Below are 15,945 nucleotides of genomic sequence, written 5' to 3' on the forward strand. Positions count from 1 at the left end.
GTTGAGTCCTCTTGGTGCATGAAGGCCCTCACGGGAAGTCCTCCTTGGATGGCCATCTAGGCGATGTCTTTGTGCTGGTTCATCAGGCGCTTGGATGTGATGTTTCTCCACATGTGGTCCGCTGTGGCAGAGGGGAGGGTGCCGATCTGTTCGCTGATGTCCCTTGCACATATCTGGTGTTGGACAATATTCAGGATCCATGTAGTGGGGGCGGCAGCCACCAGCCCGAACTCCTTCACAAACTTCTCCACATCCTTGTAGAACCATGGGGTCTCCCAGTTGTACGGGACTGCGCTCACCCACTCTGCCCATCCAAGGTACCTCCACATTGGCAATAGGAAGGAATATTCCATTAGAAAGCCGACATGGCTCTCATCTTCGGTCCTCAGGGTGTTCCCCAAGCAGTGGCACACGAAGATCCCCCTTAGTTGAAGTTAAAAATTCTTGATAGAGCGCACTGTGACCAAGCGACTTCCTGGCGCTGAAGTAGAGGGCTGAGATGTAAGGGATTCTACGGATAGGAGATCAGCAGGAGTACGCTTGGGAGAACAGGAAGGTCTTAAGGGCCTTGCGGAATTGTAGGTAGACTGGAATGGATCTAATGGACAGTGGAAGACTGTTCCAGAAGCGAGGGGCTAATACAGAGAATCTGGTGCCTCCGGTTTTGGATCTGTGGAAGCGCGGAACATTAAGAAGAGCCTGATTGGAGGAACGGAGGGCACGGTTTGGGAGTGTAGGTACTGCTGAGGGAATTAATGAAAGCCGGGGCAGTGCGGGCACGAGCCATGAAGGCCAGACAACCCATCTTGAAGAGGAATCTCTGGCAGATGGGAAGCCAGTGAAGGGATTTCAAAACAGGAGTGATGTGGAGGGACTTGGGAAGGTGAAGGATAAGACGGGCGGTCTGATTCTGGATAGCCTGAAGACGGCGTAGTTCGTAGGCTGGGATGCCCACGTAAAGGCTATTCCCGTAATCAAGACGAGAAAGAATCATTGCCAAAATAATATGTTTAAGAGCGTTGAAAGAAAAGAAACGGGACACTTTCCAAATAATCCGGAGGGAAAGGAAGCAGGAGGAGACAACTGAACTAATCTGGGCATGCATGGAGAGGTCCCGACTGACTTTAATGCCCAAGGTCTTTGCAGAGGCCGCTGTTGTGGGCGGGGGCCAAAGGTGGAGGGCCAAAAAGCGGCCGACCAAGGGGAGATGGTAGGGCCAGTCAGGACCAACTCTGTCTTGTCCAGATTAAGTTTAAGTTGGTTGTATGTAAATGTAAATGTATAGGCATTTATATAGCGAACTACTTACCCGTAGGGTCCCAAGGCGCTTCGACCGCTGCGAAACCCTTCCTGGCTTCCCTGGGAGATGGTCCCTTAATGGGTATCTCCAGGGTGAGACCAGGCATCCCCGGCGGTCTGGTGGGGCCGTTAGTGAAGATGAGGCAAGCTAATGCCCAGAGTTGCCGAGTGTGATCGCTGATCAGAGTGGGCACTGAGGCGAGAGAATTATCGAGTCCGCTGACCCTGGTCCAGAAACCTGCCGCGCCGGGAATCGAACCCTGGTCCCGGGCCGTCCTCTGCTCTCGGGTCTGCCGCCTCTAACCAGTGAGCCACACTACTTCACTGTTGTGGTTCATCCACTCAGAGATGAAAGCTAGGGTAGAGTGGAATTTAGGTAGGGAGTCCAGAGGAGAGGAAAGGTCAAATACTAACTGGAGGTCGTCCGCATAATTATACACGGAGACCCCTATGCCAAGAAGAGAAAGAATGGGGGGGTGGATGTAAAGATTAAAAAGAAGAGGGGACAGGGAGGAACCTTGGGGGACCCCGCATGGAACCAAGCGGGTAGGGGCAATGAAACCAGAAAGATGGACCGCCTGAGTCCGTTCTTGAAGAAAAGAGGCGAGCCAAGAGAGGGAAGTGCCCCGAACGCCCACTACGCGGACACGGCCGAGAAGGATGGAATGGTCGACCGTGTCAAACGCAGCGGACAAATCAAGGAGCACCAAGGCTTGGGGCAAGTTGGAATCAGCCTTGCTCTTTAGCTCATCTAGAACGGACAGGACCACTGACTCAGTAGTGTGGGCCGGGCGGAATCCCGCTTGGTGGGAGGCCAGAAGGTGGTTGTCCTCAATGAAAGTGGAGAGACAGGTAGTAATATAACTCTCTAAGGTCTTCTCAAGGTATGGAAGAAGGGAAATGGGTCTAAAGTTAGACGGGAGGGAGGGATCTAAGCCGGGCTTTTTTAAAATGGGGAGAACTACAGCCGATTTAAAGGATTTTGGCACTAGGCCTGAGGAGATAGAGGCATTAAGAAGAGAAAGGGGGGAATCAGGGCAGTGAGTGAAGAGCTCTCTCAGAATGCGAGCTGGAACACAGTCGGCTGGGGAGCCTGACTTCACTTTCTGGAGTAGAGCAAGAAAGGAGTCCAGAGAGATGGGGGGGAACTGGTCAAGGGAAGAAGAGGGTGTGGGAGAGCAGGGGAGGAGGGTGGCGAAGATACTAAAGGGATGTTAGATTTGATCTTCGCGATCTTCTCTAAATAAAAAATCATTCAGGGACAAACAGAGAGCTTGGGAGGGGATGAGGTTAGGGTTGGCCCTGTCAGAAGAAACTAAGTTGCGAACTATGGAGAAAATCTCTTTGGATTTATTGGCTGATGAGGTGATTTTCTCAGAGAAGTAAGTGGTTTTAGCTGAGAGGATAGCCCTCTTGTACTTAGCTAGAAGAGACTTGTATTTGGCTCGCAAGAGAGGACAGTAGTTGCCCCTCCAATGGCGTTCAGAGCTCCTAAGGTCCAGTTTCAGAATTTTCAGCTCGTCCGTAAACCACTTTTGGGCATCATGGGGGCGGCAAGCCTTGACTTTTCTGATGGGGGCAACTAGGTCACAGGAAGAGGACAGCCAGTGATGCACGGCGTCTACTTGAAGATCAAGGGAAAGGTTAAGAAGATCCGGGGGAGAGGAGGCGAGAGAAGCACCGAGAGAGTTGAGATCAACCCGATTCCAATTGCGAGCTGAGATATTCTTGGATAAGGGGAGTTTCTCTGGTGCTTCAAGCTCGATGGAGAAGGAGATCAGAAAGTGATCGGACCAGGTGCATGGGAGGACAGTGGGGGAGAGAATAGTGCAGCTGGCTGACCATATTTGGTCTAAGATATGACCATGAACATGAGTAGGGGAGTGAACGTGGGGGAGGAAGTTGAGGCACTGGAGAGTGGCCGAGAAATCCTTGGAGGACTGGTCTTCCCTGGGGTCGTCCGGCCAATAATTGAAGTCTCCCAAAAGGAGCACAGAGGAATTATTGACCACAAGAGTAGCCAGGAGTTCCTGCAGAGCAGGCACAAAAGAGGGCATGTTCTGAGGGGGACGATACATAAGGACTATTGTGAGAGGGGCCAAAAGATTAACTGAGCGGGCAACTAAAAAATCAACACCAAGTGAGTGCAACAGTAGGGAATGTACCACCTAACATGTCTTAGGGCCATATGTATCAAAAAGTCATTTTGCGATTCTCAAATAGCGATTCTTTGCGAATCGCTATTTGAGAATCGCAAAATGGTATGTATGTAGAAATCAGTTTCTTGTTAGCAATTTCTTAAGATTCCTTAATTGCGATTAGCAAATTGCTAATCGCAATTAAGGAATAATTTACCATTCATTTCTATGGGCCAGGAGGCCCATAGGAATGAAGGGGAAATGTGCGATTAGCAATTAGCTAATCGCAAATTGAGAATATTTTCAAGGGTGCAGAGGTGTCCAAAGGACACTCTGCTGCACCCCTGAAAATGACATGTGTGCGCATATGGCGCACATACATGCCCTATGGGCATGTATGAGCGTCACATGGCACCTTTTGTTTTTAAAAAAATTGCTTTTTGAAAGGAATTCGCAACTTAGCACCAACTTGAAGTTGGTGGTAATTTGCGATTCCTTAGGGACAATTAGCAATATTTTTTTGCATGATACATTGCATTTAAGGAATAGCAAATTTTGCGATTCCTTAAATGCAATCGCAAAATAAGGAATCGCAAATTGTGCGATTCCTTATTTTGAACCACATTTGCTTAATACATACCATATTGAGAATTCGCATTCGCAAAGGCCGAAATTCTGCAAATTTCGGCCTTTGCGAATGCGAATTTCAATGATACATATGGCCCTTAGTCATTATGGCAACCGTCAGGTGTTTGTAGGACGTAAGCAGAGAGCTTCAATTCTTGGGTTCAATCCAATTTATATTTTGATTGATGTCTCAGTCAGAACTAATAGCTGAAAACTGGGACCCCACGGATGTGTTCTCATGTTTATAGAGCTGTTGTTATCTATTCCACCAATGATCGTCTTCTTTTAAGAAAGCTACAATTTTGTTGCACCCATAGAGAACAGAAGTTTTAGAAATGTTATATAGCCCAATCTTGGCCTGAGGCATTGGAGCACTTTTACAAGAGAATCAGATTATGTTCCATATGTCTTTAGTCGTGGGGGATTAAGTGATTTGCCACAATCACAAGAGGCTGAGCAGAGACTGGATATTGAACATGGCTCCTGATGTAGAAAATACGGGTTGCAAAATGCTAGTAGAAAATTGCAACAATCAGTATTTTTGTGACGTGGAATTTTGCAGACGGACCAACCTACTAATATATTGCGTCGCAAAATTCCCATTTAGAGTGGGTTTCAATCTGACCTACATCATTAACGTTAATAAATATTTGCAACTTACTGTGATAAGATGTCATCTCAGGGATGGCAGTCGGTGGAATTCTGCAGACCCCATGTTGGTGATCTCATTTAAATAAAGAAAAGTTTTCAAAAAAAATGTTTCCTTGAGGGGCAACAATATTAAAATAGAGGTTTATTTTCATATAAAATTGTGTTTGAGGGTCGGATTCTGTGTTATGCTTGTTATGCAAAGTCCCCAAAACTATACTATTAAACTACATTGTGTAATTTCATGTCTATTAAGGTAAAAACCCCATTGCAGGAGAAAGGGAACAATGCAAACAAACAGAACATGAATGGCAGTTGTTTGCGGCACTAGTGTTTTTCTGCTACTTTTTGTGCAAAATGCTAGGTTTACATTTCACTTCATTCCTCTTAATTTTTTAGAGGTTTCACTAATTACGCACAAGGGAAGTTAGGTGAATTTTTGACACCCTAACCATCAGTAAGAGGATCTGAGATGTCCCCATAGTTTATATACATTTAAAGAAATTAATTAAGTTGTTATAGCATAATTTTGAATTGTCACTTATATTATATACATTGAGGGTAATTGAATTTCTAGACATGAATACCAAATTCAAATTCAAAATATTATCATTGATTAAGTTAATCGGCGAAATTGAGTAGTTAAGACCAATTTTGATCCATGAGGCCAAGTCATTAAACGAAGAGTCTCTTGGACCTTACTGAGCATTAATACTAATATTTTTGTAACCCTGGTTAAAACATTTGCATTAAGGTCCCGAACTCATGAAAAATATAAAATCAATGTATGCACAAAATGAGCACCAAAGAAGCTCGAGGGAGAAGCCTGCCGTAGTCCATGAAATTATTATCAATATTGTCAACACTGCCATACTGCTTAAGGCAGTCCATATCGCAAATATTCCACCAATGTAACACCAGCAAACACTTACTTGGGCCGGATTCATCCATAATTAGGATGACTTATTTTTGGGTATTTAGGAGTTAGTCAGCAGTAGTTATGAGTCTGTGGCTATGGTCTGGAAAATAGCAGGTGCCAATACACAAAGATTTTGTGGTGACTTAACCTTGCAGTACTCCTCGGGTAAGCTCCTGAAATTCAAAAGTACTCCATGACTACTGGAAGAATAAGTCACATCTACCTATACACCAGTCTTTGCAAATTAGGCTCTTAGGTCCTGATTACGAGTTTGTGGTACGGCGGTTCTGCCCCGCCACCACACCGTCAAACACATGGTAAGGCCGCCTGCCAGATTACATGTGCTCCTTGTGTCTGGCGGGATTTTTTTATAACGCTTTCCACAGCAGTGCCTCAGAAAATGGTCACTGCAATGGGAACACCAAAAACAGTTCCGAAATGCAGGGACTGCAAAGTCCCTGCTGTGCAGGATTTGGGGATGAATGCACACAGGGGCACATGTTGTGCCCCCCTGCATGCACCCCATGGCCCTGAGCCTCAAGGGGGCCCAGTAGGGCCCCCTTTAGTTCCTCTCTGCCATGGTTTTCATGGAGGAAGACCCACCATAAAACTGTGGCAGAGAGTAAAGTCGTAATATGCTTGGTGGGACCATGGCTGTCCTGTCAAGCATATTACAGCCTCAAGAACGCCGCAACACCACCAGGAAACAGCGGTTCCCTGGCACCTGCGGCTGGGCAATGAGGATCCGACCACCCTTATTGTAATAGGGTGGTCGAAAGACCGCCACCCCCGCTCCCTGCGAGTCTGGTGGTCCATGGACTGCCAGATTCGTAATCAAGTCCTTAAAGCTTATCAAACCTGAAGTAAATGTTAAACAAGGTGAATTGAAAAAAGAGCCAAAGTAACAATTCTTGATTCATTCTTTTATTTATATTATTAAATAAAAAGCGCAGACTTAGATTGCAAGAACACTAGAGCCCTTTATAAAGAACAATTTAATGCAGCGAACATCTCAAACATTTAGAACAATATGGTGTTCAGTGAAGGCTTGATTATAGAATCAGTTTTCCAAGTTGAAGGAGTGAGGATGTGTAAATAGATAGGACTTAACAGCACACTTTGTTGTGTTTTTGTCGTACACATATTTAAAATTCCAAACGCAGAGAGATACAAACAACTTTTTCGGAATTATACAATGTTGTAAAATCACACAATCAATAATCAATCCCTCATTTGAGTAATATGTTCAAATAAAAGCTGTTCCCATCTATAGAGAATAAACGTTTGGTCCATTATCAAACAATGATACACTACCTTCCTCTAAAATGTCATAAGTGTCTAATATTAGAAGATGATCACAGTTTACAAGGACTGGAGAAATATTTTGATATATTTTGCAGTTAATTGAAAAAGTTCATCCCCTACTGAAAAACATCTTAATAGAGATATCTTAAATATTTATGCAGTTTGGGTTGTGCGTAACACACTTATGGAAAATGCCCTGAAGGAAAATGAGTTACAAAATTTGCAAGTTTAAAGCAGTTCAATTCACCAATTAAGACATTGTTTGAGATTTTGAAAAGAGATATATCCATTGAGCAATCAAGCTGGAGAAAGCAAAAGGAGTAGGGCAACCCTACATGATGTATTAGACAGGAATTCAAATGTGCCTTTATGGGAACTGTCAAATGACTTCCTATAAATCATCCTATGTTATCTTTTCATTTCACTCTCTACTTAAACTATTGGCCATTGAAACTACTAGAAGTTGAAGATGAAGCACAATAGGACTTTTATACTTCATCCTAGTTCAAGGAGGAGGAGAAGCAGAGTGCAACAAAAACATAAGAGGAGACACAAACATTATGAATAGAAATGGATAAGTAAGATATTTTTAAACATTTGGGGCCATATGTATCATCATCACCATTTGCGATTTCTAAATAGCGATTTTTAAGGAATCGCTATTTAGAAATCGCAAAATGGTATGTATGTAGAAAATCGCTATTTTTTAGCGATTTCCAATTATTCCTTATTTGCGAATTCGCAATTTGCGAATTCGCAAATAAGGAATAATTTCCCATTCATTTCTATGGGCCAGGAGGCCCATAGAAATGACTGTGAAATAATTCTCAATTTGCGAATTCGCAATTTGAGAATTATTTCAAGGGTGCAGGGGTGTTTCAAGGACACCCTGCTGCACCCCTGAAAATTACATGTGTGTGCATATGGCGCACATACATGCCCAATGGGCATGTATGTGCATCATATGCCACCCTCACAAATGCACAATTGTGCATATTTACAAGAAATCGCAAATTACCACCAACTACAAGTTGGTGGTAATTTGCGATTTCTAAACCTGAATTCGCAATTTTGAAAAGCTTCATACATAGCATTTAAGGAATCGCAAAATTGCGAATCCTTGAATGCTTAAGCAAAATAAGGAATTGCAATTTTTTGCTATTCCTTATTTTGCTAATTTTTCATACATTTCAAAATCGGAAAAAAGCCCGTTTGCGATTCGCTAAGGCCGAAATTCTGCGAATTTCGGCCTTAACAAATCGCAAAAGGCTTGATACATATGGCCCTTGGTGCCCTAGCTACAAAAATAATTAAAGTACAAATGGGGATTGAAATCTCTACCTGAACGTAATTTTACTTCCTTTTTTTATTCACCAACATTCCTAATAGTCCACCTGGAAATCCATGCTAGACGAAGTGTTCAGGTATGCTACTGGGAATGACGTGACAGTGCCAGCAGGCTGCTATTACAGCTGTGCGGAATTCTAGAAAGCATGTGGGCCACATTTGTTGCCATGGGGAGAACATGCTTCCCTCTAGAGAAGGTTGTTTGCACCACACCCCCAGCAAGTCTAGAAGGGTCCACATTCTCTTTTCTATCCTAGAAAAGGACTTGCTCGAGTACCTTTTTGACAATTTCTAGGGTAGAAAGGGATCCGATAAACATTTGTAGATGCCCACAAATGCAGATGTTTTTGGGCGTTGCCCAACTTTCAAGCCAAACCACACCGTTGAACACCCACTTCCCATCCCTTACAACAGATTTACTACAGTGGATTTTTCAGCACTTATACTCATGTAATCTGCATTAGTAAATGTATTAATGCCCAACTGGAATCTCTTTGTGAATTCTGAACAAGTGCACATTTGGTATTTTCCTCTATTCCAGGAGGCCTATTCACAATATACCTTTGTAAATTGCTCGCTTTTAATTTATCTGGGTAGTATTTCTTTGTATAATTTTTAGCACATCTGTATCATTGAAGACGGGGATCAACCATATGCAAATCATTCTTTGCCTTACACCAAATACAACAGTTAAGGCCAACCTACCAGTAGACCACATGCCCTCTGCACAGGAATTTAGTCAACCTTTAAGCATTCAGGCCTAGTGTGCCTCATCAGTAAGCTGCAACATGGATTTCTAGAGTCAGCGATCCCATCAAGCGTGACGTGATCTATGACTCTATGTTATGGAGAGTAATATTAGTGAATAGGGAAATAAATAATATTGTTACAGAAGAATGTAGTGACAAATAATAGCTTATCGAGGACAGTGTGAAAAGGGCGATTCATACGTATATTTATCGAATATCACAGTTTAGCTGCTGTTTTTGATGCTGATTGGAATTTAACATGTCAGGATAAGGAGTTGGAACTCCAATGATATACTCTAGTTTAGGATGTACAGATAGGTGTCACTGCGTGCGTTTTTCACTCAGCGTTGCTTTTCCAATTAGAGCCTCTTTAGTGTTGAGATCAGGTCTTAATAAAAGGATGTAGCACTTGGGGATGAATATACAGCCCAGCAGTCCAGCACTGGAGGCCAAGATAGCGAACACTTCAACTGCGACCATGTATTTGCCCTTGGTGCTAAGGTAGGCTGGGATGAAGGAAACCCACACACAGCAGAAAACCATCATACTGAAAGTGATGAGCTGAGCTTCGTTGAAACCATCTGGCAACCTCCGGGCAAAGAAAGCCAGAACAAAACTGACAAGAGACAAACATCCAATGTAGCCAATAACAAGGAACAGTGCCACTTCAGACCCATCATTGCACTTAAAAATGATCTTTCCCATTTCAGAGGTATCAACATCTGGAAAGGGTGGAATGAAGATGAGCCACACAATGCATATAACAACTTCACCTAAAGATGGAACAATAACTATAGAGTTGGTAAGTTTTTGCCCAGCCCACATTCTGAACTTGCTGCCAGGCTTTGTGGCATTAAAGGCTATTAGGACAGTCATTGTCTTTGCCATAATAGTGGAAACTGCAATTGCAAAAGCTACTGAGAAGCTTGTTTGTCGGAGTAGGCAGGTCACTTTTACAGGTGGACTAATGAATAATAAACAACATAGGAAAGAGCATATAAGGGAAATGAGGAGGATGTAGCTCAGGTTCCTGTTGTTGGCTTTTACTAGAGCTGTGTGATGGTGTTTTACAAAGATTCCCAGAACTCCAATTCCTACTATAAACAACAGAACAACAATGGAGGCTAAAGCTCCACCCAGTGGATCTTCATAGGACAACACCTCTATGGTCCTTGGTACACAGCCATCTTTCCTCTGATTTGGCCACTGATCTTCTGGACATCTTACACAGTTTTCCATGTCTAGGATAAGAAGAAAAGAAGAAAATATTGTGTTCAGCAAGCAAATAATCAAAAAGTTATGATCTGTTCAGAACTGGAAACTTTTTTATTATGATATAACTCTCTGAGATAGTGTTTTACAGCTGCAAACTGTGTACATAGAAAGGAAAAGATTTGAGTTGAAAGATAGAGCATATTTGGTCTCCAGTAATCTTTGTGTAGCTAGACTTTTTGTGATTACATCAACATTGTTCCTAGAAAGTATTTTAGGTCTGAACTTCAGCTGTCTTTCTAGATGTACATACCAATATAAAATAGAAACTAATGCTTTGAGTCAGTCCCTTTCTAATTTGGTTGCTTGACGTGTTATTTAGACTTTGGATCAGCCCACAAGACAACCGATATATGGTGGACAATGAGTCAGCGCCCTTCAGCCATTGGCTTTGATGACAATGTCAATGCAACTTTGGCTGATCCTACAGAACAATCAGCTGCTATCAGTAGATTCACAGGTATAATGTACATTAATAATTGGTAGTTTGTTTAATTTCCATATCAATGTTTCAACTTGTTAGTGATGTAGTTCCCCATAGAATGTTAGGAGTCTTTTCTCCAGAACAGTAATTACACAAGTGGCTAATTATTATTATCATCTATGTCTAGATGGTAGGCTGGTACCAGCAGATGTCCCTTTGCTGACTGCCAGTACAACAAGCTTTGACTACAGATGACACATACAAAGGGCTTTCAAAACAATGCAACTAAAGTTTTGGATTAACATTGGATGTCCCCTGGTGGTCACTAGTTCTGGACATATTGGTCCTTGATCCTTTTGTTCGTGTAATAAAGCAGGATAAAAAAAATGAAAAATCAACTAGCAATGATTTTGATTTTGCTGTTTTTTTGAGAATATGGGCATTAAACAATCATGACAATTAAGGTTCTTTCTAAATTGTTCGTCTTTCTTTGTTTTTCAGGTAACAGGAAGACCACGACTACCAGAGTATTATACACCCCTGGTGAAGCCACACTCCTCCAGGAGTCTGGCTGGGCCCACGATTCCGGTGGCCTCCTGGCTCTGAAGTGTCTTCTCTCTCTCTCCACTTCCTGCATGGGTATTGGAACCCTTCAGGGAGTGAGCTAAGGAAGTCTTTTCTCTGCTGGTTTCACCCTGTACCCACATCTTCATGCAGTCTCCACATTTTTGTCCTTCTACGGCTTCCACCCCGTGTTCTCTGAATACCAACTCTCTTGCATCCCGGTCAGCATCTGATGTCAGCTCCTCTGATGTTGGAAATTTAGAAGGGTCCCCTCTCTCATCTTCCTCAATGGTTTTTACCCGTTGAGAACGGATTCCAATAATGTAAACACAAGGCGATGATGGACGGAGCGCTGAAACCTTTCAGACACTCACATCCATTCACAGATCTTTAGCTCACTTTGCTACACCAGTTCAGACAGAGATATATGCATATTAGTCTTGACCCTGTGCCTCATGGGAGCAGTCCAGCCTGAACTGCCAAGCCATTTCTTCCCTGGAAAGGAAACAAGCATCCTGGGACCGATTTCGGGCTAACAGCCCTCATCAGCCAGGCTAGCTTGAATCCAGTGGCAAAATGAGCAAGGGAAATCAAAATAAATACCCACAACTGGGTTAGAGGCGCACTCAATTTTAACTCTTTCTATTCACTCTAGCTGTGTTTAAACAAGGGTGCTACACTATAGTCATGTGTTGGCTCCACATTAATACTGCTATTAGAACCATGAACAGGATGGACCTGCTCTAGTGTGCACAGTTCCTATTGAACTAAATGTTCACAATGTTATCAACATTAACTATTTTCAAACGTAATCATAATACCACACTCTTGATATGTTCCATATCAGTGTTTACTCATTTTTTTCATTCCAATGAAACCTTAATTATTCCTATACATGTTCATAAATCATTTATATGTTATATCATCACATGTGTTCACTGTCCAATTTTTTAACAAATACCACTACTAATTACAGTACATGAACATTTTCAATATTCTATGCTGATTCCATAATTGTCACTGAACCATATTTAATCTCTGGCCCAATGCATTTCGGAACGCTGGTTCCTTCCTCAGGGGAAGTGTTCTGCAAACAAAAATTTAACAATTACTCTACATATATACAATGATCATTCAATGCAGTCAAATGGTTTACTCCTATGGGGTCTACCACAACAATCAAATTCGTTCTCAATATGTCATACAGTACAAACATGTGCGTTAATTTCTCAATTCGTTACCTATATTGTGTCATTTCCCTAAAGGTTCCTGTGATTATACCAACAGTGCTTAGATCTGCTGTGTGTGCTGGAGACTGAAATTCATGACTCGGCATTTACGTCCCTTCCTTTTGCTGGATCTACCTATCTTGAATTCTACTTAAAGTCAAACTTTGATAAATCTCAGTAATTTTCTACGTGAACGCCAGTGCTTAGATCTGCTGTGTGTGCTGGAGACTGAAATTCATGACTCGGCATTTACGTCCCTTCCTTTTACTGGATCTGCCTATCTTGAATTCTGCTTAAAGTCAAACTTTGATAAATCTCAGTAACTTTCTACGTGAACGACGTAGCTTGTTTTTTGTTTCTGTCAAAGCTACTATATTTCTACCCCTAAAATTCTTCCTGTGCCACTACGCGACTGCAGTAATCAAGAACTCACCGGCACTTCAATCTACCCGAATCTCTTCAGTGAGAAAATGTTTCAAATCAATGGTCCAATCGATGAATCTTTAGTATCTGCAACTAAATATACAGTCGCCATTAGTCTGTTTGCTAATTATATGATTTCTCTGAGCCTGTTATTTTAAACTACGAACTCACCCATAGTGAATGTAAACAGTGACTGTAAACGGTGACTCTTCCTATGTCTGTTAAACTACTTCGGGTTCGACACTGATTTCCTATGTAGTCCGACGCTAAAAGTAAACAAAGGACCGCTTATTATCCTTGAACATTGTGGACTAACAGCATTACGGAAAATTATTCTCTCTCGACTTACTTGGAAGTAGCAGAACCCTTGTCAAAATGAGCAAGGGACCCATGTCTGGGCATACCCTGCCAAATTAGGGGGAACAAAGCAAACACAAGGAGATGATGGACGGAGCTCTGAAACTTTCCAGACACTCACCCCCAGTCACAGATCTGGGTTGCATCCATCATCATTCGTTAGCTCACTTCGCCACCCCAGTTCAGACACATCTATATGCAAATCAGTCATACCTCCCTTTATATGGGGTGCTTAATGAAATCATGGGCACACCAACTTCCCAAATCAATCAATCAATCAATCATCGTATTTATATAGCGCACTACTTACCCAGAGGGTCTCAAGGCGCTGGGGGGGGGGATCCGCTACTGCTCGAACAGCCAGGTCTTGAGTTGCCTCCTGAAGGTGAGGTGGTCCTGGGTCAGGCGGAGGTGGGTGGGGAGGGAGTTCCATGTCTTGGTGGCGAGGTAGGAGAAGGACCGTCCCCCTGTGGTGGCTCTGCGGATGCGGGGGACGGCGGCGAGGGCGTGGCTGGTCGAACGGAGCTGGCGTTTGGGAGCGTAGAAGTTGAGGCGGCCGTTGAGGTATCCTGGGCCTTGGCTGTGTAGGGCTTTGTGTGCGTGGGTGAGGAGACGGAAGGTGATTTTCTTGTTGACCGGGAGCCAATGCAGATCTCTCAGGTGTCCGGAGATGTGGCTGCGACTGGGGATGTCCAGGATGAGTCGTGCTGAGGCGTTCTGGATCCACTGGAGTCTCTTCTGGAGTTTGGCGGTGGTTCCGGCGTAGAGGGTGTTGCAGTAGTCCAGATGGCTGGTGATGAGGGTCTGGGTGACCTTCTTCCTGGTCTCGGTGGGGATCCACCGGAAGATCTTACGTAGCATGCGCAGGATATTGAAGCACGACGAGGAGACGGCGTTGACTTGTCTGGTCATGGAGAGGGAGGAGTCCAGGATGAAGCCCAGGTTGCGTGCGTGGTCTGTTGGTTTGGGTGCGCTGCCTAGGGCGGGGGGCCACCAGGAGTCATCCCAGGCGGAGGGGGAGGATCCCAGGATGAGGACTTCCGTCTTGTCCGAGTTCAGTTCAGAAAGGCTTTTGATCAATATTGTATGTGAAAAATAGTTTATAGAACAATAGTGGTCCCATGATAAGAAATATATGAACAAAAGTAAATACAGACACAATGGAAACTATATTCAGTTATGACTTGTCCAGCCGGACAGAGGTCCAATTTTTAATATAAAATGGATTTAAACAAAAATACCTTCAACAATTCTTCGAAGTAGGGCACAAGCCTGTACCCATACGTATACAAATTGGCATGGTGAAGGATTTAGTCAAGAGACAGAACAAGGTTTATAGGCAGAAGCCACAGATTTCTGTAAGTGAAACAATAACAGAAATTCAATTAACACCATTACGAGCATATCACATGAGGTACACATTCACAGAATAGGGTGTTTAGAAAAGTCGACGGCGTTTCGATCCCATTATAAGATCAGAGGGATCATCATTAGGAAAAAATAATGCCTAAATAGTAAAAGCCACAATAGCCTAAAGGGAGAAAAAGGGGAAAAATGCATACAAAGCACACATTAGAAAATCTGACAATAGTGGAGAAATCACATAGTAGTTGTGATGGTGACTTAATTTGAACAGGTTAAAATGGTAGTTGTGCGGGTGCAGAGGAAGGTGGTTGGAATAGTACGATCACGAGAGTTACTTGGTAATGAGGTTGCTAGAAGATCCTAAAAGTAGCCGCAACCATAAATAACATAGCCTCTAAATCGTAGTGCAAATTATCTATAAAGTGAAGCTAAAAAAGCCAAAGTGCCTGCCGAGTATCAACGATTTAAAAGTGAACAATGAACGGATTGTGAATTTAGAAGTGACTAAGCCGCGATGTGGGCAATCGATCACGCGCGAAGTGCGAGTGCTTACCTATGGGTACCGCGCAAACGGTATATGCCAGGTAAAAATATGGGAAAGTGGAGTGACACGGTAATCTGGAATAGCAGAAACAACGATTAATACTTAAGGTTCCGCACGCATGCTAGAACAAGGTCGGACTCGATATGTATCTTACACGTAATGGGGAAGCCTTGCGGACACAGACCGGCAGAGACACTCGGTTGTGTGTAGGATTAATACGAAGGTAAGGTCAAATAGGACCGTCATCCTGTGTAGGAAAGAGAGGGATTGTAAACTCTATGTACAGACATGCACGGCTAGTGACAGGCATGGGAGATGGTGGATCTTACCCGTGATACGGGAGACTTGGAGTAGCGCACCAGCGGATTGCTCGGTCGCGTTAGGGGGAAAGGTGAGCCTGAATGGAACCGGAGGAAGCCAGGTCAGTATAGCAAGCCAGTTATAGGGAACTCATACGAACAGTATTGAACCGCGGAGAGAGCTTACCGTGTCAATGGACTGTAATGTCTTCCGTGGCAGTTGCAGTGGCGTACCCCCGGAGGGGGAGATTTAAGGAGACTCGTGGTTGGCTGGAAAGGAACCACATGGGACGATGAAAATAGGTGTAGGACAACGTGGCGGCCATATTGAGTGAGTGACAACATGCACCAAGAGTAACCAAGTGAGCAAGGTGAAAGGGGGTAAAAACACATTGGATTACCGTGCAAAGCACAAAAAACTGAATTGGGGTAATGA

The 15,945-nt window shown here is 43.4% G+C and overlaps 1 protein-coding gene across 1 annotated transcript; it reads right to left on the minus strand.

Annotated features, from left to right (window-relative positions):
• Positions 1-9,221: 9,221 nt before the first annotated feature.
• Positions 9,222-10,271, minus strand: LOC147748337 (vomeronasal type-2 receptor 26-like). Its single transcript, XM_086936413.1, has one exon. The coding sequence runs from the start codon at positions 10,269-10,271 to the stop codon at positions 9,354-9,356; it is 918 nt and encodes a 305-aa protein (XP_086792539.1). The 3' UTR covers positions 9,222-9,353.
• Positions 10,272-15,945: the final 5,674 nt, after the last annotated feature.

This window comes from Lissotriton vulgaris, chromosome 1_1, assembly GCF_964263255.1.
Source record: "Lissotriton vulgaris chromosome 1_1, aLisVul1.2, whole genome shotgun sequence".
Classification (NCBI taxonomy): Eukaryota; Metazoa; Chordata; class Amphibia; order Caudata; family Salamandridae; genus Lissotriton; species Lissotriton vulgaris.

What these genes read in the sequence shown, in the direction of transcription:
- LOC147748337 (XM_086936413.1), bottom strand. Translation starts at nt 10,271, where the DNA reads ATGGAAAACTGTGTAAGATGTCCAGAAGATCAGTGGCCAAATCAGAGG.